At 35.3% G+C, this 24,210-nt stretch overlaps 1 protein-coding gene across 4 annotated transcripts; it reads left to right on the top strand.

Annotated features, from left to right (window-relative positions):
- On the top strand, nucleotides 1–20,195 carry PLK4 (polo like kinase 4). 4 transcript variants are annotated; one of them, XM_004747932.3, is made up of 16 exons: nucleotides 1–259; nucleotides 918–1,013; nucleotides 1,832–1,927; nucleotides 2,007–2,121; nucleotides 6,005–7,025; nucleotides 7,687–7,787; nucleotides 10,804–11,171; nucleotides 12,229–12,333; nucleotides 12,687–12,789; nucleotides 13,767–13,916; nucleotides 15,035–15,168; nucleotides 15,261–15,352; nucleotides 15,500–15,644; nucleotides 16,803–16,943; nucleotides 19,291–19,397; nucleotides 19,790–20,195. In XM_004747932.3, the coding sequence occupies exons 1-16, from the start codon at nucleotides 230–232 to the stop codon at nucleotides 19,890–19,892; spliced, it is 2,907 nt and encodes a 968-aa protein (XP_004747989.1). In that variant the 5' UTR covers nucleotides 1–229; the 3' UTR covers nucleotides 19,893–20,195. The 4 variants fall into 4 exon arrangements, with proteins under 4 accessions (XP_004747989.1, XP_044922355.1, XP_044922357.1 ...); XM_045066420.1 differs by lacking the exon at nucleotides 1–259 and adding an exon at nucleotides 410–782; XM_045066422.1 differs by lacking the exons at nucleotides 1–259; nucleotides 19,291–19,397 and adding an exon at nucleotides 410–782.
- The last annotated feature ends 4,015 nt before the right edge of the window (nucleotides 20,196–24,210 follow it).

The following is a 24,210-nucleotide window of genomic DNA, read 5'->3' on the forward strand; positions in this document are numbered from 1 at the left end:
CCGCAGGGACGGCAACCGGCGCGAGTTTTTCAAAATGGGAGCGCGGAGGCGCCGCCCGGGTCTCGGAAGGTGCAGGAGAGGCCTTTCGGTGGCTGTGCAGCCGTCGCCCGGAGGGGCGGCCTAGAGAGCCAAGCCTGATGGGCGCCAAGACCGGCTGGCTGCTTGGAGCGCTGCCTCGAAGGGACTGCGTGAAGGAAGCTAATCGGAGCACAGGCCTGAGCCTGGAAATATGGCGACTTGCATCGGGGAGAAGATCGAGGTGAAAAGTCTTGGCAATCTTCTCCGGGGCAGATTGGGAGGGTGGGGTAGCTGGAGTGGCAGGACTCGAGACTGCTGCAAAAAGGAAACCAGGCGAATCTAACGGCTGTGGGGCGGGCGCCGAGGTGCCTTGGGAGCGTCCCAACCGCCGGCCTGGCTGTCTAGGGCGGAGCGTCCCGCCCCTCAGGCTGGGGTGTTGGGGGACAAGGTGAGTCGCTCACGGCCCCGCCCGTCCGTCTCCAGACACCAGGGCTATCCCGCCGGGTCTGCCGCGCTAAAACAGGGCAAAGCTGCCACCCCCTTCTCCGAGGGGATGGCGGTTACCTCCGGCGGGAGATGCGGCGGGATTCGTGCCGTGCCCTCTGCTCCCAGGGGTTGGCTGGAGGTGGGAGCAAGGTGATGAAGTTGCGCTGAGGTTGAGGAAGCAGTCCACTAGGGTGCTGTATCTGAAGCCCAGCCTGGACTTTCAGGGATCTCCGCAAGGCGTCAACATGCTTTCCACCCCAAACTCCTGCTGTATCGAGGTGTAATACCTGCTTGAATTTTAAATTCATATTCCCCTCTTGGTCCATTTTATCATATTTTTCCAGTCTCTTCCTATCTTTCTTCTTTTTCACTCATGTGAGTCATCACACCTATCTTTAATTTTAACTTTTAAGGATTTTAAAGTTGGGAATCTGCTTGGTAAAGGATCATTTGCTGGTGTCTACAGAGCTGAGTCCATTCACACTGGTTTGGAAGTAGCAATCAAAATGGTAAGAATATATTAACCAACTTTTCACCTCTACTTTGCAAGTAATTAGAGAGGTGACTTAAGATATAAGAAACTTCTTACCTATGAGGCTTTTTTTTTTTTTTAAATTAAGGGTGGAGGGAAACCTATCCCTTATGCAGAAAACAATAATGCCAAGTCCAGCGATTGTCATTACAGATGTTTTAGGAGATCCTTGACTATGCTTAAATAAGTGTTTTATTTTCACTAATGTTCAGTAGACCTAGTACTAGTTATTATGCAAACTTGTAGTAATTGACAGAAATCGAAAAGCAAATAATTTTTTTATAATAATGAGTAGGATTTGTGCCTAGTTCTGTATTACACTGTTAACAATCTAAAATACTATGTTTTGATTGTTATAAAAAATACTATGTTTTGATTGTTTATGATAGGAGTATCATAAGCAAATTAAGAATCACTTATCTAAACCAGTAGGGAAAAGGAAGTTTTATTTTAAAGCTTGTCTAGTAGAAAATAATAGGGTGAAAAAAAAAAAAAAAGCTTGGGTAGATTTTTGTTGTTATTGTTATAGATATGATTGTTGTGCTATTAAATTCTTTTAAGTTGGGAGAGGAGATTAGAATGCATTGGGTAGACTTTTTTACTGAATGTCTCCTCTGCCAAGCACTCTCTTAGGTGCATGGGGAAAACAGACAACAGAGTAAATTGATCTCAGAAAGATGTAGATAAAAGGACTTAAGAATATTTTAAAGTATACTTTCTCTTCAAAGTTAACTTTTGAAAACTTCACATTTGGAAGTTCATCAGCAACATTTAAATGTTTCGTGTTTTTTTTAGATAGATAAGAAAGCCATGTACAAAGCTGGAATGGTGCAGAGAGTCCAAAATGAGGTGAAAATACATTGCCAGTTGAAACATCCTTCTATCTTGGAGGTAATACAAATTTTATAAAAGTGACCAAGGACATTGAATTTTTGTATATTATCATTTACTATGCCCTTTTACATTTCAGCTGTATAATTATTTTGAAGATAACAATTATGTGTATCTAGTATTAGAAATGTGCCATAATGGAGAAATGAACAGGTATCTAAAGAACAGAATGAAACCATTCTCAGAAAACGAAGGTAGGTAGCTGCTTTTTTTCTTTTGTGTATATAAATTTTACTCTTTAAAAACTAGTTTTTGAAGAATGTGGTATTTTGTAATGTTTAATAAAACTTTAAATTATTACTTTGGGCTAGAAAGGGAGACCCCCAACTCTCAAAATTCGAAAAGCTGTTAATTTCTATAAATAATTTAAACATTACAGAAGTAAAAGGAGAAATTTGTTATCTTTCCCCAAAATACATTTTATTTTTATTTTTTTTAAATTTTTTATTTATTTGACAGAGATCACAAGTAGGCAGAGAGGCAGGCAGAGAGAGAATGGGGAAGCAGGTTCCCTGCTGAGCAGAAAGCCCAATTCAGGGCTCGATACCAGGACCTGAGCCAAAGGCAGAGGCTTAACCCACTGAGCCACCAGGCGCCCCCTTTTTTTTTTAAATCCAAAATCACATTTTAAATTAAATCATTGATAGTGTGTATCCTTTCAGTTCTAGAGAAAAGCTTTTTAGAATGTTATTGATGTCTATAAAGTAGTTCCTAAGTCAAACACAAATATTGAAATAATTTATTATAGAAAATGTCAAAAATAGTAGATGGAACAGTATAATGAGGCCTCAGCTTCCAAAGCTATCAATTCATGATCAAATTGTTTCATTTGTACTCTTCTTATTCCCCTAATTTTCCAGAGTATTTTGAAGCTGATTGTAGCCATCTTTATATCTATAAATATTTTGTTGTATGTCTTTAATAAAAAAAATAAAAACTTTTAAAAATAATAATAGCCACAAAGTCATTATCATACCCAGTAATTCCCTAGTATCAAATGCATAGTAAGTTTCAACTTCCAGAGTTTCTCATAAATAACTATTTTACAGTTTGGATCAGTATCAAATAAGGTCCATGAGTCATCACAAAAATAATTGTTTTCTAGTTATCCTGATAACTGAGATTGTAGGTAAGCTAACGGATGTGGTTGCTATTGAACTTTTGGTACATTTAAGTCTATATAATCCATTTGAAAAGCAGTTTGGTCATATGTATTGAGTTATGCAAATATTCATATTCTTCTTCTTTTTTTTTTTTTTTAAGATTTTATTTATTTATTTGACAGAGAGAGATCACAAGTAGGCAGAGAGGCAGACAAAGAGAGAGGAGGAAGCAGGCTCCCGGCTGAGCAGAGAGCCTGATGCGGGGCTCGATGCCAGGACTCTGGGATCATGACCTGAGCCAAAGGCAGAGGCTTTAACCGACTGAGCCACCCAGGCGCCCCGCAAATATTCATATTCTTTGACTCAAAATAATGTAGTAATACAAGTTGAATAATACAAGCTATACAAATATTAATGATGACTTGCATTTTTTGTAATACTGTATAATAGTAAGCCTTAATTAAGAAAATCTACAAAAGCTATAAAGGAAAAGAATTATCAATTTGACTTAATTAACATTAAGCACATGAATGACAAAAGATTAAGTCAAATTTAAAACAAAGGAAGTAAATATTTGTAAAATATATGACTGACAAATTATATTAAATTAATGTTTAATATTAAAAATAAAAGGGATGCTTAAAAAAAGGTAATGCAATAGAAAAATGGGTAGGGAATATAGGCAGACTTCACAGAAGAGAAAGTACAAATGGCCAAAAAATAAATAAAAAGATGCCTAAACTCGATAGTAATCCTAAGAGTGCCAAATAAAATAGTGGAATACCCCTTTTTCTTTTTTTTAAACTCATTGGATTGATACTACCCAATGTTAACAAGGATATGCATGAAAATACAGCCTTTTGGAGGGCAGTTTGGCAAGTATTAAAATACTAAATTTTATCCTTCAACCCAGTATTTCTGCTTCTTGAATTTAACATAGAGAACCATGCCATACATATACATAAGAAAACAAGTGGGTACAAAATGTTTATTCCTATGTTTTCTGTAATCTTGAAATATCAGAAATGACCAACTATTCATTGATAGCAATTAAATAAAATGAAAATTTATGGGGGACCTGGGTGATGCACTTGGTTAAGCCTCCAGCTCATAGTTTCAGCTCAGGTTGTAATCTCAGGGTCCTGACATTGAGCCCCCACACCAGAGACTCTTTCTGCCCCTCCTGCTCATGCTCTCTCTGCCTCTGTCTCTCAAATAAATAAATCTTTTTTAAAAAGATTAGCACATCTTTATTTTAAAGATTTATTTATTTTAGAGAGTGAGGGGTAAGGGAGGGGCAGAAGGAGAAAGAATCTTAAGCAGACTCCCTGCTAAGCACAGAGCCCAAACTGGGGCTCCATCTCCTGACATGAGATCATGACTTGAGCCAAAACCAAGAGTTAGAGGCTTAATGACTGTGCCACCCAGGTGCCCCTAAAATAAATAAATAAATCTTTAAGAAGAGAAAATATGTGTACTGACATGAGAATATTTCAAGAAATTCTGTGAAGTGGGGGGAAGAGTAACAGAACTGTATTTTTTATATATTTTTTAAATATTTTTTAAATATTTTTTTATAATTTTTTATTTTTTATAAACATATATTTTTATCCCCAGGGATACAGGTCTGTGAATCACCAGGTTTACACACTTCACAGCACTCACCAAAGCACATACCCTCCCCAATGTCCATAATACCACCCCCTTCTCCCAAACCCCCTCCCCCCAGCAACCCTCAGTTTGTTTTGTGAGATTAAGAGTCACTTACGGTTTGTCTCCCTCCCAATCCCATCTTGTTTCATTTATTCTTCTCCCACCCACTTAAGCCCCCATGTTGCATCACCACTTCCTCATATCAGGGAGATCATATGATAGTTGTCTTTCTCTGCTTGACTTATTTCGCTAAGCATGATACGCTCTAGTTCCATCCATGTTGCCGCAAATGGCAAGATTTCATTTCTTTTGATGGCTGCATAGTATTCCATTGTGTATATATACCACATCTTCTTGATCCATTCATCTGTTGATGGACATCTAGGTTCTTTCCATAGTTTGGCTATTGTGGACATTGCTGCTATAAACATTCGAGTACACGTGCCCCTTTGGATCACTACGTTTGTATCTTTAGGGTAAATACCCAATAGTGCAATTGCTGGGTCATAGGGCAGTTCTATTTTCAACATTTTGAGGAACCTCCATGCTGTTTTCCAGAGTGGCTGCACCAGCTTGCATTCCCACCAACAGTGTAGGAGGGTTCCCCTTTCTCCGCATCCTCGCCAGCATCTGTCATTTCCTGACTTGTTTATTTTAGCCATTCTGACTGGTGTGAGGTGATATCTCATTGTGGTTTTGATTTGTATTTCCCTGATGCTAAGTGATATGGAGCACTTTTTCATGTGTCTGTTGGCCATCTGGATGTCTTCTTTGCAGAAATATATACATTTTTATATTTTAAAGCATTTATTACAGTATATTTCGGTAGACAAATGTACATAAGCACAAATGTATAAAACAGTATAAACACATTATTAATAGTGGTTATTTTTTGTGAGGGTTTGTGAGGACATCAGAGGAACTAGCTTTCTTTTTTCCTTTTAACAATTATAATACATTTATGAATTGTTTGTGCAATTATAAATATTTTCTTTTAATTGCTATGGACTTCTAGAAACCCTAGGTAGTCCAGTCTCCCCCAGTTGCTAATATAATTAAGCTTTCCTTAACTATATAGAAAACTCATCAGTTGGAAAGGACAAAGATTAGAAGGAGTTCCCAGTTGTTTTAAAGGGACTTAAAAGAATATTATGGAATTATCATCAAAATAGTATTTTGGTTGGTAGAACTAAGCTGCAAGCTGGTGTTCTAATGTAATACTGTGGCATATATACTTGGGTTTCTAAAAACTGAATTCTAAGATTCTAAATACTGAATCAGATTTTCTAAATTGTCAATTTTATTTTTTGCATTCCAACAGCTCGACACTTTATGCACCAGATCATCACAGGAATGTTGTATCTCCATTCTCATGGCATATTACATCGGGATCTCACACTTTCTAACCTCTTACTTACCCGTAATATGAACATCAAGATTGCCGACTTTGGGCTGGCAACTCAGTTGAAAATGCCACATGAGAAGCACTATACTTTGTGTGGAACTCCTAATTATATTTCACCAGAAATTGCAACTCGAAGTGCACATGGACTTGAATCTGATGTTTGGTCCTTGGGCTGTATGTTTTATACGTTGCTTATTGGGAGACCTCCTTTTGACACTGACACAGTCAAGAACACATTAAATAAAGTAGTATTGGCAGATTATGAAATGCCAACTTTTTTGACAAGTGAGGCTAAGGACCTTATTCACCAGTTACTTCGCAGAAATCCAGCAGATCGTTTAAGTCTGTCTTCAATATTAGACCATCCTTTTATGTCCCGAAATTCTTCAACAAAAAGTAAAGATTTAGGAACTGTAGAAGACTCAATTGATAGTGGACATGCCACAATTTCTACTGCAATTACAGCTTCTTCCAGTACCAGTATAAGTGGTAGTTTCTTTGATAGGAGAAGACTTTTGATTGGTCAGCCACTCCCAAATAAAGTGACTATATTTCCAAAGAATAAAAATTCAAGTGATTTTTCCTCTTCAGGAGATGGAAGCAGTCTTTATACTCAGTGGGGAAATCGAGAACAAGAAACCGGTAATAATGGGAGGCGAAGAGTAACCCAGGATATGGAAGAAAGGCCACATTCTCGATACCTTCGTAGAGCCCATTCCTCTGATAGATCTGGCACTTCTAATAGTCAGTCTCGAGCCATAACAGTGGAACGATGTCACTCAGCAGAAATGCTTTCAAAATCCAAAAGATCAGGAGTAGATGAAAATGAAGAAAGATACTCACCTACAAACAGCAATGTCAATATTTTGCATTTCTTTAAGGAAAAGACATCCAGTAGTTCTGGATCTTTTGAAAGACTTGATAATGATCAAGCCTGGTAAGAATTCTATCAAAAGCATTTTATTTTTCTATAGATGTTATATCAGCACACGTAGGGAACTGCATCTAACTAAGGAGGGTTAATTTTTTCTTATATTGTCAGATGTTCCTGGGGTACTTCTTAGCTATGATTTCTATTTCTTATTAGAGAATCAGAATGATCATTTTTTAATTGTAGTTAAGAAACAATTTCATAATGAGTGTATGTGCTCATGAATGTGTTTAATACTTGAGAATTTTGTTTCATTTTTATTTTATAGGCAGCAGGTCTCCAGTGCAAAGTATCATATTAAATGTGTCTGATCCCTAAAGTACTCTGATAATAACTGTTCTCTTTTTCTATCCTTCTTTCTCCCTTCTCTCTCACACACACACACACAGCTGAGCCAATGATGAGTAATCATGTTATTAACATTAAGACTCATTTTTTAATGCTTGTAGTGTTTTTTCCTTTTTCTTATCTTTTATTTTTATGCTTAAATTACTAGAGGGCAGTAGCCATATAGAAACTTTGTTACAGTACCATGGGCATTTTGGTCTTGAAATTTAGCTTCAGTTTAAGTATTCAGATCAAAAGATTTTTAAAATCTTTTTATCATCAGAAGTTATTATCTGATAATTTTTTTATTAGTTTATCAGAATTTTTTTCCTCTGTTTAGCTCCAATCGTCTTTGTCCAGGGAAAACTCCTTTTCCATTTCCAGACCAGACAACTCAGACTGAAATGGTGCAACAGTGGTTTGGGAATCTGCAAATAAAGGGTGAGTTTTCTGTTTGGGTTTTCTTGAGAAAATAATACATTTAAAAAAAATAATAATACATTTTCAGTAAACTATATTACGATAACAGTAATAAGGGGCGCCTGGGTGGCTCAGTGGGTTAAAGCCTCTGCCTTCGGCTCAGGTCATGATCCCAGAGTCCTGGGATCGAGCCCCACATCGGGAGCCTGCTTCCTCCTCTCTCTCTGCCTCTCTGCCTGCTTGTGGTCTCTGTCTGTCAAATAAATAAATTAAAAAAAAAAAAAACAGTAATAATAACTTTACTCATTTTGAGTATTTGCTATATCAGCTACTGTCCATAATGCTTAACAAATATTAACTTATTAAATTCTCACACACAATAAATATGAAGATAGAGGTGCCTGGGTGGCTCAGTTGGTTAAGCATCTGCCTTCCATTTCCACTCAGATCATGCATGATGGAGCCGGCTTTCTGTTCAGTGGGGAGTCTGCTTCTCTCTCTCTGTCTATCTCTCCCTCTACCCCTCCCCACTGCTTGTTCTCTCTCTCTCAAATAAATAAAATCTTTTTAAAAATACAAAGATAATATTAGCCCCATCTTACACATGAGGAATTGTGTTGCACAGAGCTTAATTTGCTAAGCTACACCGCCTAAAAGCAGAGGAGCCAGGATTCCAGTACAAGCGGTTTGGCTCATGAACTGTACTCTTTATTCCTTATCTCTGTTCTTGCATCCTATCTGCAAGAAGCACATACTGTCAGCACATATAAAATAATCAAAAGATGACTGACCTTATTTTTAAGTAGACGCTAATGAGGACATCATGGTTTACATGGGACTTTACATACACGGAAGTACACAGCTACTAAAAACCTGGTTTTTTTGTTTTTTTAAGGTAACTCTAGGCCGATGTGGGCTTGAATTCACAAACTTGAGATCAAGAGTTAACATACTCCGGGCGCCTGGGTGGCTGTCGGTTAAGCATCTACCTTTGGCTCAGGTCTTGATCCAGAGTCCCAGGATCAGGCCCTGCGTCGGGCCCCTGCTTTTCTTTCTCCTTCTGCCTTTCCACCTCCTCCTGCTTATGCTCTTTCTCTCTCTCAAATAAATAAAATCTGTTAAAAAAAAAAAAAAAAAGCAAACAAAAAAAGTTACATGCTCTACTGACTGAGCCAGCCAGGCACCCCAAAACCTAAACATTTTTAAACAGCTGTCATCCACGGGTGCCTGAGTAACTCAGTGGGTTAAAGCTTCTGCCTTCGGCTCAGGTCATGATCCCAGGGTCCTGGGATCAAGCCCCACATGGGCTCTCTGCTCAGTGGGGAGCCTGCCTCCTCCCCCTTCTCTGTCTGCCTCTCTGCCTACTTGTGATCTCTGTCTGTCAAATAAATAAATAAAATCTTAAAAACAAAAAACAAAAATACAGCTGTCATCCAAGTCATTATTTTAGATTTAGAGTTTGACAGTTCAACATTTCTTATTAATAAACACAACAGACTCCCAGAAGGTGGGTTGGAAATACCATGGAAAAAAAGAGAATAATAAAGAAAACATATGGGGAGGAGGAGATCATTTCTTACCAAGTATTATATTACTTCAGACAGAGAATACATAATATGACTATAATTTAAGCAGAGTTGTTATGTTACCTCAACCATCTGTTTTTTTCTTTTTAAACATACATTATTTTCAAGAGCCCAAAAGGGAATTAATCTTTTTATGTGTACTTCATGATGGTAATTCAATTTTATGGTTTTTAAACTATAAAATTGCCATGTTCTTAATTGTGCATTTAACCTTCTGTTGTGTTTATAGATACTTTTATTTGGTAATCGGGATATATCTGAGATGGAGAAATAAGTTTGTTTATAATCTGGTAGTGCTGCTGCAATTTTAAAGTATATTATTTGGTACAAAATATTTCTGTCATGGGAGAAGGAGGAAAGAAAGCACTAACAAGTCATTTAGGGAAAAAATGCAATATATATTTTTGAGTTTAGCATTTGAAAAATTGCCTTATAGAGATCTATATAGCCTAATTACTTAAGGGGCTTTAAAAAATTAATGTTCCCGTGTGAACTGTAAAGCTATATAAAATATAAATAGGTAAAATTCAACAAGAGCTTTTAAAAAATATGGTGCAAAATGGAGCGCCTGGGTGGCTCAGTGGCTTAAAGCCTCTACCTTCGGCTTGGGTCATGATCCCAGGGTCCTGGGATGGAGCCCCACATAGGGCTCTTTGCTCGGTGGGGAGCCTGCTTCCTCCTCTTTCTCTGCCTGCTTCTCTGCCTACTTGTGATCTCCTGTTTGTCAAATAAATAAATAAAATCTAAAAAAAAATGTGCAAATACACTCATAATATTAAATAATAATAACATTACAACTATTTCATATATTGTTTTTGGTTTTATTTACATATTTTATAAGTAAAGATGGTCAGACAGTCCTCAGCTTAAAGAGGTAAATTTACATATTACATAGAATGATTACCTGTACTTGTTGGAACACTGGCAGTTACTTGTTTTAGAATTAGTAAGTGACCCTAAATTTTGCCTTGACTGAAAAACAAATTTCATATTAATATCTTTTCTTAGTTTTAGGAGTATAAAGGTATATCTTTGCAATCTGGATTAAAATGTTCCTTTAAGGTCATTCTTAGGGAGCCTGAGTGGCTCAGTCAGTTAAGCATCTGCCTTCTGCTCAGGTCATGATCCCAGATTCCTGGGATTGAGTCTCACATCGTGCTCCCTGCTCAGTGGGGAGTCTTGCTTCTCCCTTTTCCTCTGCCTCGTCCTGCCTGCCTAAGCTAATGCTCTCTCTGTCTCTCTCTCTCGCATAAATAAATAAAATCTTTTAAAGTCATTCTTGTATTATGTCATATCTTAAAACTCCTTATTTGTTAGAAATATTATAAACATTTTTTTACTAGATTTCTTTTTTACTTCAAAACAAAATTATACCAGTATGACATTATGTTGTGTAGACTTGTTTTTTTTTTTCATTTTCACTAACTTGCTTCAATCTGTGTATATTGCAGATCATTTAAGAGAAACTACTGAGCACAACAGCATTAGCCCAAAAAGAGATTTCCAAGGCCATCCAGACTTGCAGGACACATCAAGAAATGTTTGGACTGATACGAGAGCCAAAAAGAGTTCTGATGCTTCTGATAATGTTCATCCTGCAAAACAGTTGAATACCATGAAATTTATGACTGCATTTCAAAGTAAACCTGAGATAATTCAACAGGAATCTATTTTTGGCTCAGATCCTCTTTCTGAGCAAAGCAAAACTAGGGGTATGGAGCCACCATTGGGTTATCAGAAACGTACGCTACGAGACATTACATCTCCTTTGACTGCTTACAGGTTAAAACCGATTAGACAGAAAACCAAAAAGGCTGTGGTATGTCTATCATTTTTCTAAATTCCTATTTGATATTTTCCTTGAGTATGTGGTTTCTTATATCAAATATGTTTCTTTTAGTTCCTGTACTTTTGATATTTACATGATAAACTGATTTAAAAGTAAAGACTAGGAATTTATGGAAAAATTACTAATGTTTTCTATTAGCTACTTTAAGAATGGTGAATTGATACTGATAAGCTTTGAATTTTAAATTACTGATAATGAGAAACATTTAAAAGTAACAGTGGGAGGGCTCCTGGGTGGCTCAGTGGGTTAAAGCCTCTGCCTTTGGCTCAGGTCATGAGCCCAGGGTCCTGGGATTGAGCCCCACATCTGGGCTCTCTGCTCAGCAGGGAGCCTGCTTCCTCCTCCCTCTCTCTCTTTCTGCCTGCCTCTCTGCCTACTTGTGATCTCTTGTCTGTCAAATAAATAAATAAAATCTTTAAAAAAAAAAATTAAGAAAAATAAAAGTAACAGTGGCTAAATACTGTGTTAAATATTATTTTATTCACAATTCCGGTTACTGAATTAATATTTAATACTGCTTTTTGCTTTTGTCTTAATTGTTTCAGTATTTAGTCTCATCAAAAAGGTAAACTAAAAAAAAATTTTCTTAACATTTGGAACTAAAGAAAAACAATATATACAAAATCAAGTTTAGAGTTTACATTGATGTATGAATTGGAAATAGCAATTTTTATTTTTTAATTCTATCTTCTTCCTCTTTGTACCTTGTTTTCTATTCACCCAGTCTTGCCTTTGTTTGGCTTGCTATTGTCTTTTTAAAGCCCTTATTCTCCACCCCTACCTTCTGCTTTCATTTTACTCACTGGTTATCATTTCACACTTAATTATGCCTTCTTACCTTTGCTCCTTATATTTCACAATTGTGCTCAAATACAGCTCTGGTGTAGACTGTTGGACAGAAGCAGCCATTTGATTTTGACTTGAATTTTTGTTTCTGCTATGGTTAAGTACTTTTAAATATTTTATATGTCAGAGCTATTATAGTAAACAAGAGAATTGTTACTAATGTTACCTTCTTGTTTTTTAGGTTAGCATACTTGATTCAGAGGAGGTATGTGTGGAGCTTCTAAAGGAACATACATCACAAGAATATGTGAAAGAAGTTCTTCAAATATCTAGTGATGGAAATATGGTAATGTGGCTTTACTTCATTTTGTAATTTTAAATCATCATTAAACATTTAGCATTCCAGTTCATTCTACAAGGATATCATTAAATACTTAAACATTGGTTTTCTTAATATGATAATATCTCTGAAATTAAAAAACTGAAATACCATGTTACATATATTTAATTAATGTGGTTTTTAAAATAATTATAACTTATAGCAAAATCTAAACTTTATTACTTCTAGAAAATATTTAACATTTTCAATAAAATAATATTGAATTTTACATGTGAGCTCTTTTACATAATTTTTCTAGTGAAATATAGCTCTCTAACTTAATGGCATATAATTAGAATTTTTAAAAAACTTTTTGACAGATTACTATTTATTATCCCAATGATGGAAGAGGTTTTCCTCTTGCTGACAGACCACCACCCCCTACTGACAACATCAGTAGGTACTGCTTTGACAATTTACCAGGTATGTAAATTTATCAGGAATAAATTTAGATAATGCACTTATTTATATGTAAACTCTATATGTGTGGATATCATAGATTATAAATGTCTTGCTTCAACCAGGCTATAACTCATGTTCTCATATTTTATATGTGGTGAGATATATGTTGTACCTTACTAATCCAATGTTTATTCATACTCTGTGTTATCACATATTTAAGCAAAAACTATGGAATATTAGTCATATATCACACAAATATAATATGTACTCTTGTTTAGTTACTAATTTGTGAAGAATCTTGTTTAAAATTCAACATAAAGTATCAATTTTTGGCTTTTAAAACCATTATTATGCTCCATAAATGACCATCTGTTATTATGGCTAACCAATTTTGACTTCTCGTTCAGCTTCTGGATTTTATGGATAGGGGAATTAAATATTGAATAGTAAGCCTTCACTAAAGTGACTTTTAGAATCAAACAAGAAAACCTGTCTAATCCTATTAGAAATCAAAACAGAACAAGACTAAATACTGTAAGTGACTATAGTTCCAGGGAATTGTAAAAACTGACTTTTGAATATTAGGACCACAAAACTCTATGCTTTACTAACATAAAAAGAACTACATCTTTTCCTGATAGTCTGATTCTGATATCTCAGGTAGAAATTTTTTCATTTCAATTGTTAAAACATTTCTAGAATCATTACTTATAATAAAGAGTCAGTGATTCAGAGGAAGAGATTTTTTTTAATTATCGTGGTACTACTCATTGGATTTTGTTATATACTTCTTGGGGATTGTATTATATTGTCTTTAGTTTTCATTAAAATAATAGACTTGCAGGACTAAGATATCTTTATTTTAGTAATGAGGTTTCTAACCTATCGACGTGAATTTTTGTGTAAGAGTAGTGATCAATATTAAACTTACGGAATTTATATGTCAAGTCAACACTTTATTTCCCACTATTAGGTAATTTTTTTCTTTTTTTCCCTAGAGAAATACTGGCGAAAATATCAATATGCTTCCAGATTTGTACACCTTGTAAGATCTAAATCACCCAAAATCACTTATTTTTCGAGATATGCTAAATGCATTTTAATGGAGAATTCCCCTGATGCTGATTTTGAGGTTTGGTTTTATGATGGTAAGTACCATTTAGAAATGATAATTTTTCCCCTTTAGTTTATAATTTAGTAGTTTTTTTTTAATTCAGCACCACAAGTTTATAAGCTGTATATTTATACAAATTAGTTACACAGCACAGTATACTATATGTTAAATATGTTAACCAAATTTATTTATATAAACAGCTTATTCTCCAATATGTATATTAGTTCTCTTTCCCATTTTAGCTCAGATTTAATAACACTCAGGTTGATAGTACAGAATCACCTTAAATAAATATCCTACTTCTTAGTAGAAACTCAAATGGACATTTACCAAATGAAGAGAATTATAAATGTGGCAAATGGAGGTGCCTGGGTGGCTCAGTGAGTTAAAGCCTCTGCCTTCAGCTCAGGTCATGATCCCAGGGTCCTGGGATTGAGCCCCGCATCGGGCTCTCTGCTCAGTGGGGAGCCTGCTTCCCCCTCTCTCTCTGCCTGCTGCTCTGCCTACTTGTGATCGCTGTCTGTCAAATAAATAAATAAAATCTTAAAAAAAAAATGTGGCAAAAGGATAGGATTGAACAAGAGAATATGTTTTCCTAAATCTAAAGATGATTTACTTTTTAATCTGTAAAACTCCTTTTAAGGGATACCTAGCACATACACTCATACAGTATACATATAATAATAGCTATCCTTCAACTGTGTTTTTGTATGAGATCAGTGATTTTTATTTTTTTATTTTTTTAAAGATTTTATTTATTTTTTTGACAGACAGAAATCACAAGTAGGCAGAGAGGCAGACAGAGAGAGAGGGGAAAGCAGGCTCCCCGCTGAGCAGAGAGTCCTATGCGGGGCTCCATCCCAGGACCTTGGGATCATGACCTGAGCCGAAGGCAGAGGCTTAACCCACTGAGCCACCCAGGCGGCCTGATGTGATTTTATAAAATATCATAAAATTATCAGACTTACACCAGATATATGAAGGGAAAAAAATGGATGGCTTATGTTTATTGAATATATTCACAGCCTCATTTTTTAATGATCAGTGAGTGAATATAATACCTTAATCTTTATGCACTAGCATGATAATGAGTATAAACACAGGAGTATTTAAAGAAATGATAAAAGAGTCGTTTTCTTTTTATTCTTTAAGGAGCAAAGATACACAAAACCGAAGATTTAATTCAGGTGATTGAAAAGACTGGGAAATCTTATACCTTAAAAAGTGAAAGTGAAATTAGTAGCTTGAAAGGGGAAATAAAAATGTATATGGACCATGCAAATGAGGTATGTACCTAGTTATGGTAGGTTTTTCATACAAGTTAATAGTGATTCCAAATGATAGGTGAAATAATGACAGCTCTATTCTTTTGAAATAGGGCCATCGTATTTGCTTAGCACTGGAATCCATAATTTCAGAGGAGGAAAAGAAAAGTGGAAGTGCTCCCTTTTTCCCAATAATTATAGGAAGGTAAATGTTTGAAAATTTTTTAAATATGGCTAAGATGTGTCAGAAATGTTAAAAAAAAAGTTTAGTGTTTACACTATGGACACTTTTAAGTTTTCTGTAATTTGAAAGCTTTAAGGGAATATATTTGGACATTTCTTTCCCCTTCAGAAAACCTGGAAATACTAGTTCACCTAAGGCCTTATCACCTCCTACTTCTGTGGATCCAAACTACCTGATGCGTGATAGAGCATCTTTGAATAAAATGATAAATAATACTGCTTCTTCAAAACTGGCACCAATGCTTAATCCTCCTGTAAGTAAATATATGTAACTTCTATACTTTAAACTCTTCAGTGATTGCCTCTTGCCTTTCATATAAAATTTAAATTCCTTACTGTGGCCTTTTTATCATGTCAACTTCTCCCCTGCCTACTTTACCCTGCACTATCTATGCTTTCTTTTAGTTTTTCAAGTAAGTCAAGCATACAGGCCTTTTCACATGCTATTCACTGGACCTGGAACTTTTCCCTAATCTCTTAATGGCTAATTCTTTCTCATCCTTCAGGTCTCAGTGTAAATGTTACCCCTGTAAGCTAAATATATTATTATATGAATCATTTTATTTTTACTAATAAAATATCATCGACTGCCTTAATATCCATGATAGAACATTGTTTACAAAAACTTATTAATTTTTTATTCCATGAACTGTCATGCCTATAAATACTATATTGTAATATAGAAAAATGCAACATTAGGGAAATAGATCTGTGTGTGTATATACTCACACACATGTACATATATACTGCAATTGCAGTTATGAAAAATTATGCCTTTGGGAAACAAAAGACAAAAGAAATCTACCTAAATGAAAACAGCAACTGTATGATTTTTTCTTCTGTGTTTCTCTAGTTTTCCATAATGCGGTTATATATTCGCATTTTTTGGTTAACGCGTTAATTAATTAATTAATTTTTTAAAGATTTTATTTATTTATTTGACAGAGAGAGAGAGATCACAAGTGGCAGAGATCACAAGGGAGAGAGGGGGAAGCAGGCTTCCTGCTGAGCAAGGAGCCTGATGTGGGACTAGATCTTAGGACTCTGGGATCATGACCTAAGCTGAAGGTAGGCGCTTAACTGACTGAGCCGCCCAGGTGTCCCTATATTTTGATTTCTTAACTCTGTTATTAAAAAATTTTGGGCGTGCCTGGGTTGCTTAGTTGGTTAAGTGATTGCCTTCAGCTCAGGTCATGATCATGGAGTCCCAGGATCTAGTAACGTGTGGGGCTCCTTGCTCAGCGGGGAGTCTGCTTCTCCCTCTGATCCTCCCCTCCCGCCTCGTGCTCTCTCTCCTTCTCTCTTTAAAATAAATTAAACAAAAATTTTTTCAGCTAATTTTTTCAGTTTTGATGAAGTTGCCTTATAAAAATGCCAAGGAATAATATCTTCTTGTACTTTACTGTTTATAGATGGTTACAAATGAAGGACATGGCTTTATGGCTGCAGCTTCTGAAACAAACATCTCTTCTAGTAGTCTAAAAGATTGTCTTCCTAAATCAGCACAACTTTTGAAATCTGTTTTTGTGAAAAATGTTGGTTGGGCTACACAGGTGAGAAGCTTTTTATAAAGTGAATTTTTTCACTCTGAATTTCTTTAGTTTTCATAGTCATTAGACAGTTAGCAAAAAAGTAAATAAGTTTAAATATTTCTCTTTGCAAGAAAGTTTTTACACCGTTTTTACATTGGTTATATTAAAATTTTAGACATTTTTTATTTGTATACACTTGGAGAACTCTAGGTATTGTTAATAAATTGGTAAGGCATAAGTGATTTGTTTTTAAAGTTTTTAAAAACAAGTGTCTTAAACCCAAATGTTCACTGATAGATAAAGAAGATGTATGTGTAGAGGCACCTGACCAACTCAGTCTGTAAAGCATGCAACTTGATCTCAGGACTATAAGTTCAAGCCCCACGTTGGGCATGGAGCCTACTTAAAATTAATAAATAAATATACAGAGATACATACATGAAAAAATATTTGTGTATATACACAATGGAATATTACTCAACCATAAGGAAAAAAAAAATCTTGCCATTTGTGACAACGTGGATGGGCCTAGAAGGTATTATGCCAAGTGAAATAAGTCAGGCAGAGAAAAATAAATAAATATTTGATTTCACTCACATGTGGAAACTAAAAAGCAAAACAGAAAACAGAAAGAAGCTTGTAAATACAGAGAACAAACTGGTCATTGCCAGAGGGGAGGAAGACTGGCTAACTAGGTAGCAGGGATTAAGAGGTACATACTTCCAGCTGTAAAATAAATAAGTCACAGAAGTGGAAAGTACAGCATAGGGAATATAGTCAATAATACTGTAATAAAGTTGTGACAGATGGTGAGCTTTAAGTACTCTATAGAATTGTTGAATCACTATGTTGTATACCTGAAACTAACGTAACACTGTATGTCAACAGTGCTTCAATTTAAAAAATAAATTAAGAAAAACAGAATAGAGAGACACCTGGGTGGCTTAAGTCAGTTAAGTATCTGCCTTCAATTCAGGTCATGATCTCAGGGTCCAGGGATCGAGTCCTGCTGTGGGCTGCACACTCAGCCGTAGTCTGCTTTGCTCCCTACCCTCCTCTACTTATGCCGCTCCCCTCTCTCAAATAAATAAAATTTTTAAAACAAAACAAAACAGAATAGAGGTGTCATGATAATGGCTACTTTTTGGTAATTGAGAATGATGTTCATGACTTTTAAGTTTTACAAACTGTTGGTAATCTATTACTATTAATCTATTAATAATAGATTACTATTTGTAATCTATTATCCTTTGGCAGAAAAGTTTTGCATTTAAAAATTAAGTCCACATTGAGTTTCAAACTTAAAGAATTATATGTAGGTCTGAGCCTATATGTATATATTATCTGAAAGCTGAAGCTTTCATACTTGAGCATAGTACATTTTTTTAGTACATGTAATTTTTACTTGCCAGGGAAGAAAAATGCACCTTAAACCTTTATAGGGATAGGAAATAAATGAAGAGAACTCGGTATTTGTTCAGTACCTGTTATATTGTTTCTCACGTATATTGTCTTGTTATTCCCCAAAATAAAACCCAGTAAAGTTGGTGTTACCTCCTTTTATAGGTAGTAAAATTATGGCTTATAATTGTTGATTGACTTGCCCGGTCCTACTCAGTAGTTGGCAGAGTCTGGTGTAAACTCAGGTCTGTTTGATTCCAGAGCCCATGTCTTCTCTCTTCTGTTTGGAGTGCCACAGTGTATATTAGTGACTATATCAAATATCAGTAGCTAAAGGAATAAGTTGCAAAGACTAAAGTGTACAGGCAGAAGAGAAATTCTGTGGCCCAAGAACAAAGAAGAGAGGGAAATCCTAATTCAAGAAAATACTACTTTTGTATTTCCTAAATCTCTCCTTTATTAGAAATACTGTTGGCAGGAGGGACACAAAACTACTGAGACATTGTAGTAGAAATGAATTGGAAACTGGATTCATTTAGAATAATTTTAATATTTTAATGTCATAGCTATTAAAGGAATAAATGGAAAAGATGTGAATGAATATTCTCAATGCTACTAACTTCACAGCCCCACATTTGTAGTTTCCTGAGAGCGTTGCCTTTTTTTTTTTTTTTTTAAGATTAATTTATTTAAGCGTGCACATTGGAGTGCAAGCAGTGGGGGTGCAGCAGGAGGCAAGCAGACTTCCTTCTTAGTGGGGAACCCAACAAGGGCTTGATCCTAGGACCCTGAGATCATGACCCAAGCTGAAATAGAGTCAGATGTTTAAATGACTGAGCCACCCAAGAGCTCCAAGCATTGTTTTTTTTTCTTTTAACCATTTGTAAAACCTGTTGAACATGAGTACCTTTTAAGAACTTTAAATCTTCTACTGTATAGTAATTTTGTATACTTAATATTTTTCTAGTTAACTAGTGGAGCTGTGTGGGTTCAGTTCAATGATGGGTCCCAGTTGGTTGTCCAGGCAGGAGTATCTTCTATCAGTTATATATCACCAAATGGTCAAACAACTAGGTAAGCCCTTAAAATGATGGTTGAGATTTAGCCCTTTGCTATATAATTTTCTTTTCTCTATCTGTTGAAATAAATGATTTAATAAGATTTTGTATGTTCTTTAGATTAAGGCCTTCAGTTTAATGAAGAATCTAGTTTTCAAGTCAGCTCAAGTATTTGACCTAATTTTCTTTTTTTGTTTAAATACACTTATAAAGTGCCCTATTTTAAAAGAAAACAAATGATATGCTTAACTTGATTTAGGTATCTACTTAAATAATATGTGTGATTTTTCTGAGGTGCCTCTTTCATTGAAGAATTACTGAAAAATAGTATACACCTTTTGGTACTTTCATACAAACAAATTAATTAAGTTGTGTTTTTTGTCTTTTTTTTTCTTTTGCTTCACTTAGGTATGGAGAAAATGAAAAATTACCAGATTACATCAAACAGAAATTACAGTGTCTTTCTTCCATCCTTTTGATGTTTTCTAATCCAGCTCCTAGTTTTGAATAATTACGGCTCCTTATAGGTACATAAGTCTAATAAATAACTTTGTTGGCTTTCAAGTAAAGTGACTTTTTTTTATTTGATATAACTTCCTCAGAAAGCCTTTCTACAAAAGACCATTTTAATCTATATCGTAATAGATGTATTCTAATGAGAGAACAAAGCAGAATGAAACTTCTAAAATGTACTGGCCATAGATAAAATAGTACACTAAACTTTGCTCTTAGAACATATACCCCTAAACTTTGTATTCATATATTTGTATTGAACAGTCCTTTAAAAGCAAAAATATAAATGGTGTGTGGTGTATTTATGCTTTTTTTTTATTGTTTTCCCTACTTCTTAGTCATGTTGAGAATCATGGAAGAAACATGCTGGAGTTTTTGAGGTTTTGACCATGTAAATAATGTGTATTTATGTTGTAAGTAACAGATGTAAACATGTATATTTGTTTTATATTTATTTTTGTAGCACCAGTTTCTAATGAAATATTTCTGAAAATGCATTTTATAAAAAAAATAAATACAGAGATAAGTTGCTTTATCTTTTGATTTATTTAATTAAATACTCATTTTAAAATAAGTTACTAGTAAGCTCATTTTTAAATTATGTTGCCTGTTCAGGAGCCAGTTAAATTTTTAAAATTAATTTCGCAAATGGTAAATACATTGTTTCTCTACCTTTATTTGAAAATATGTGTATATTTTAATGATAAACATTTTAACACTGTAGAACTTAATGTAATAGTTACAATGAGAAAAAGAATATTTGATAGTGGGACACTCATTACCTTTTACTAAAGATAAAACAGGAATGAAATAAAATATATGAATATGATTAAGACTTTTTTTTTTTAAAGATTTTATTTATTTGACAGACAGAGATCACAAGTAGGCAGAGAGGCAGGCAGAGAGAGAGGGGGGAAGCAGGCTCACCGCTGAGCAGAAAGCCCGATGCGGGGCTCGATCCCAGGACCCTTAGATCATGACCTGAGCTGAAGGCAGAGGCTTAACCCTCTGAGCCACCCAGGCGCCCCATGATAAAGACTTTTAACCTAATGTTTCCTGCTGTTTTTTAGGATTAGAAATATTTGATTTTTTTTTTTTTTAAAGATTGTATTTGTTTGACAGAGATCACAAGTAGTCCGAGGCAGGCAGAGAGAGAGGAAGGGAAGCAGGCTCCCTGCTGAGCGGAGAGCCCGATGCGGGCTCGATCCCAGCACCCTGGTACTATGACCTGAGCCGAAGGCATAGGCTTTAATCCACTGAGCCACTCAGGTTCCCCAGAATTAGAAATATTTGAGCTATTTCCGTTTAGTAGACAGGAATACCTAATGCCACAATTATTCAACATTGTTTTGGATGTTTTTGCATAAGGCCATAAGAAAAATAATTTGCAACATAAGTAAGAGTTAATAAGCTAAAGGTAACCTGATAGAAGTATGGACAAAAGATAGCGGATAATTCACAAAGACAAGAAAGGAAGTACATGCTCACTACATTTATAGTTGGAAAAATGCAAAATTAAAATAAAATCATTTTCTTTTATCAAAGAGATTAGTAAAAAAATAATAGTGCTTGCTAAAAGGAACAGGGGATTTTCAGGTGTTGATTAATTAGTGTAAAAGTCATTAGGCAATATCTGTTAGAATTAATAATTATCAGAAACCAATGAGAATGAAGACACTTTGGTCCAAAACCTATGGGATACAGCAAAGGTGGTCCTAAGGGAGAAATACATAGCCATCCAAGCCTCCCTCAAAAAAGTTGAAAAATCCAGAATACACCAGCTGTCTCTACACTTTAAAGAACTGGAGAATCAACAACAAATTAAACCAACTCCACACACAAGAAGGGAAATAATCAAGATTAGAGCAGAGATCAATGAGGTAGAATTAATAATTATCTGTTACAATTATTTTAGTACATTGGTAATCACTTTTTGGGAGGAAAATTTATGTAAACCCTTAGGGAAAAAATATGAGAAATAAGAGTTTCCTTCTAAAAATGAAATCAATTAAGGAATTTCTAGCTTACTTTTGAAAGCTAAATAGATTTTGCTTTGACAGACTTTTTTGTCATCTTTCAGTCTTAATGTGTCTCTGTTTCAGGTATTTTTCTTATACATATATAGCTGAAATTTTTTTTTTTAAGATTTTATTCATTTATTTGACAGAGAGATCACAAGTAGGCAGAGAGGCAGGCAGAGGGTGGGGGGAAGCAGGCTCCCCGCTGAGCAGAGAGCCTGATGCAGGGCTGGATCCCAAGACCCCAGGATCATGACCCAGGCTGAAGGCAGAGGCTTAACCCACTGAGCCACTCAGGCGCCCCTGAATTTTGTTTTTTAATCCAATCTGATAACCTCTATAGTCTACTGTGTTCACATTTATTAAATCATTTCTGATAAGTTTACTATTTGTCATTACAGTTCTATTGTATTTATGTCTACCAGTTTCTTTTGTGCTTTCTATCTACATGTTTCATTGCTTTTTTCCCCCTTGCCTGCCTTCTTCGACCTTGAATTTCCTATAATCTCTTTTACTCTTTGTACTGATTTTCTCTGAAAGGGTACAGCAATGGCTTACTAATATTCACTTTACTTTATCATGACTACTATCAAAATATTCATAGCTGAGCTATGTATCACACTAGAATTACATTCCTTGAACAACTTTTGAGTTTTTCCAGAGTCCTTTGTTTGCTCAAACACATCTGATAATCTATCTGTAGTTTTTAATTGTTGGTTCCTTTTTCTCTCCTTTTGAAGACAGCTCTCTTGAGCCCTCTGATTTCCTTTTTCTATCTGGACTGGTTGTTAGGTGTAGCATGTCCAGTGTATAAATAAAATATATTGTAATTTGTTTATCTATTATAATGCTAATGAACATTTGGGTTGTTTCCAGATTTTGGCTGTGAAAACCATACAGCTATGACAGTGTTTTGGTGAATATGCACACAAGTTTCTCTAGAGTTTTACTTAGAACTGAATTTGCTGGATCTTAATATTGGCGTATCTCAAATGTTAGGAGATAATGCCTAATTTTTTTACACTTCCACGTGCAACATATATTTTTATTGCTCGACATCCTCATCAGTATTTGGTGTTGTGATCTATTAAAATTTTTGCCAGATTGACAAATGTAAATAATGTATCCTTGTAGTTTTAATTTGCATTTCCCTAATTACTGAAGAGGTTGAAATCTATATATTTAATAGATACTCATCTCTCCTCTTATGAAGTACCTGTAATGTCTTCTGCCCACTTTTTCTCTTGGGTTGTCTGGCTTTTTCTTGGTGATTATGAAGAGTTCTGAGTATGTATCCTTTGTCTATTGACATATGTGGCAAACGTCTCCTCCCAGTCCAGGTTTTCACTCTCTTAATAATGTCTTGATAAACAGAAATTCTTAACTTTAATGTAGTCCAATTTCACAGATTTCCTTTACATATACTGCTTTTTAAATTCTGCAAAGTATTTTTTTAAAAAATTCTTTATTTAAATGCAATTTAGTTAACATATACTGAATTATTAGTTGTAGAGGTAGAATTTAGTGATTCATCAGTTGCATATAACACCCAGTGCTCATGGCATCAAGCGCTCTCCCATCACCCAGTTATCCCACCCCCCACCCACTTTCCATCCAGTAGCCCTCGGTTTCTTTCCTAGAGTACAGCATCTCTTATGATTTGTCTTCCCCAGTTTTCATCTTATTTTATTTTCCTTCCCTTCCCCCATATTCACGTGATTTGTTTCTTAAATTCCACACATGACTGAAATCCTAAGATATTTGTCTTTGGCTGACTTATTTCTCTTAGCATTATACCTTCTGGTTCCATGCACATCATTGCATATAGCAAGATTTCATTCTTTTGGATGGCTGAGTAATATTCTGTGTGTTTGTCTGTCTGTATATCTATTCATCTTCTTTATCCATTGATCTGTTGATACACATCTCAGCTCTTCCCACAGTTTGGCTCTTGTGGTCGTTGCTGCTATAAACATTGGGTATGGTGCCCCTTTGGATCACTATGTTTGTATCCTTTGGTTAAATAGTACTTAGTAGTGCAAGTGCTGGGTTGTAGAGTAGTACTATTTTTAACTTTTTAAGACTTTTTTTTTTTAAGATTTTATTTATTTGACAGAGATCACAAGTAGGCAGAGAGGCAGGCAGAGAGAGAGAGAGGAGGAAGCAAGCTCCCCGCTGAGTGGAGAGCCCGACGCAGGACTCAATCCCAGGACCCTGAGATCATGACCTGAGCCGAAGGCAACGGCTTAACCCACTGAGCCACCCAGGCGCCCCACTATTTTTAACTTTTTAAAGGAA

Source organism: Mustela putorius, unplaced genomic scaffold (assembly GCF_011764305.1).
Source record: "Mustela putorius furo isolate JIRA1106 unplaced genomic scaffold, ASM1176430v1.1 tig00003866_pilon_pilon_pilon, whole genome shotgun sequence".
NCBI classification, from domain to species: Eukaryota; Metazoa; Chordata; class Mammalia; order Carnivora; family Mustelidae; genus Mustela; species Mustela putorius.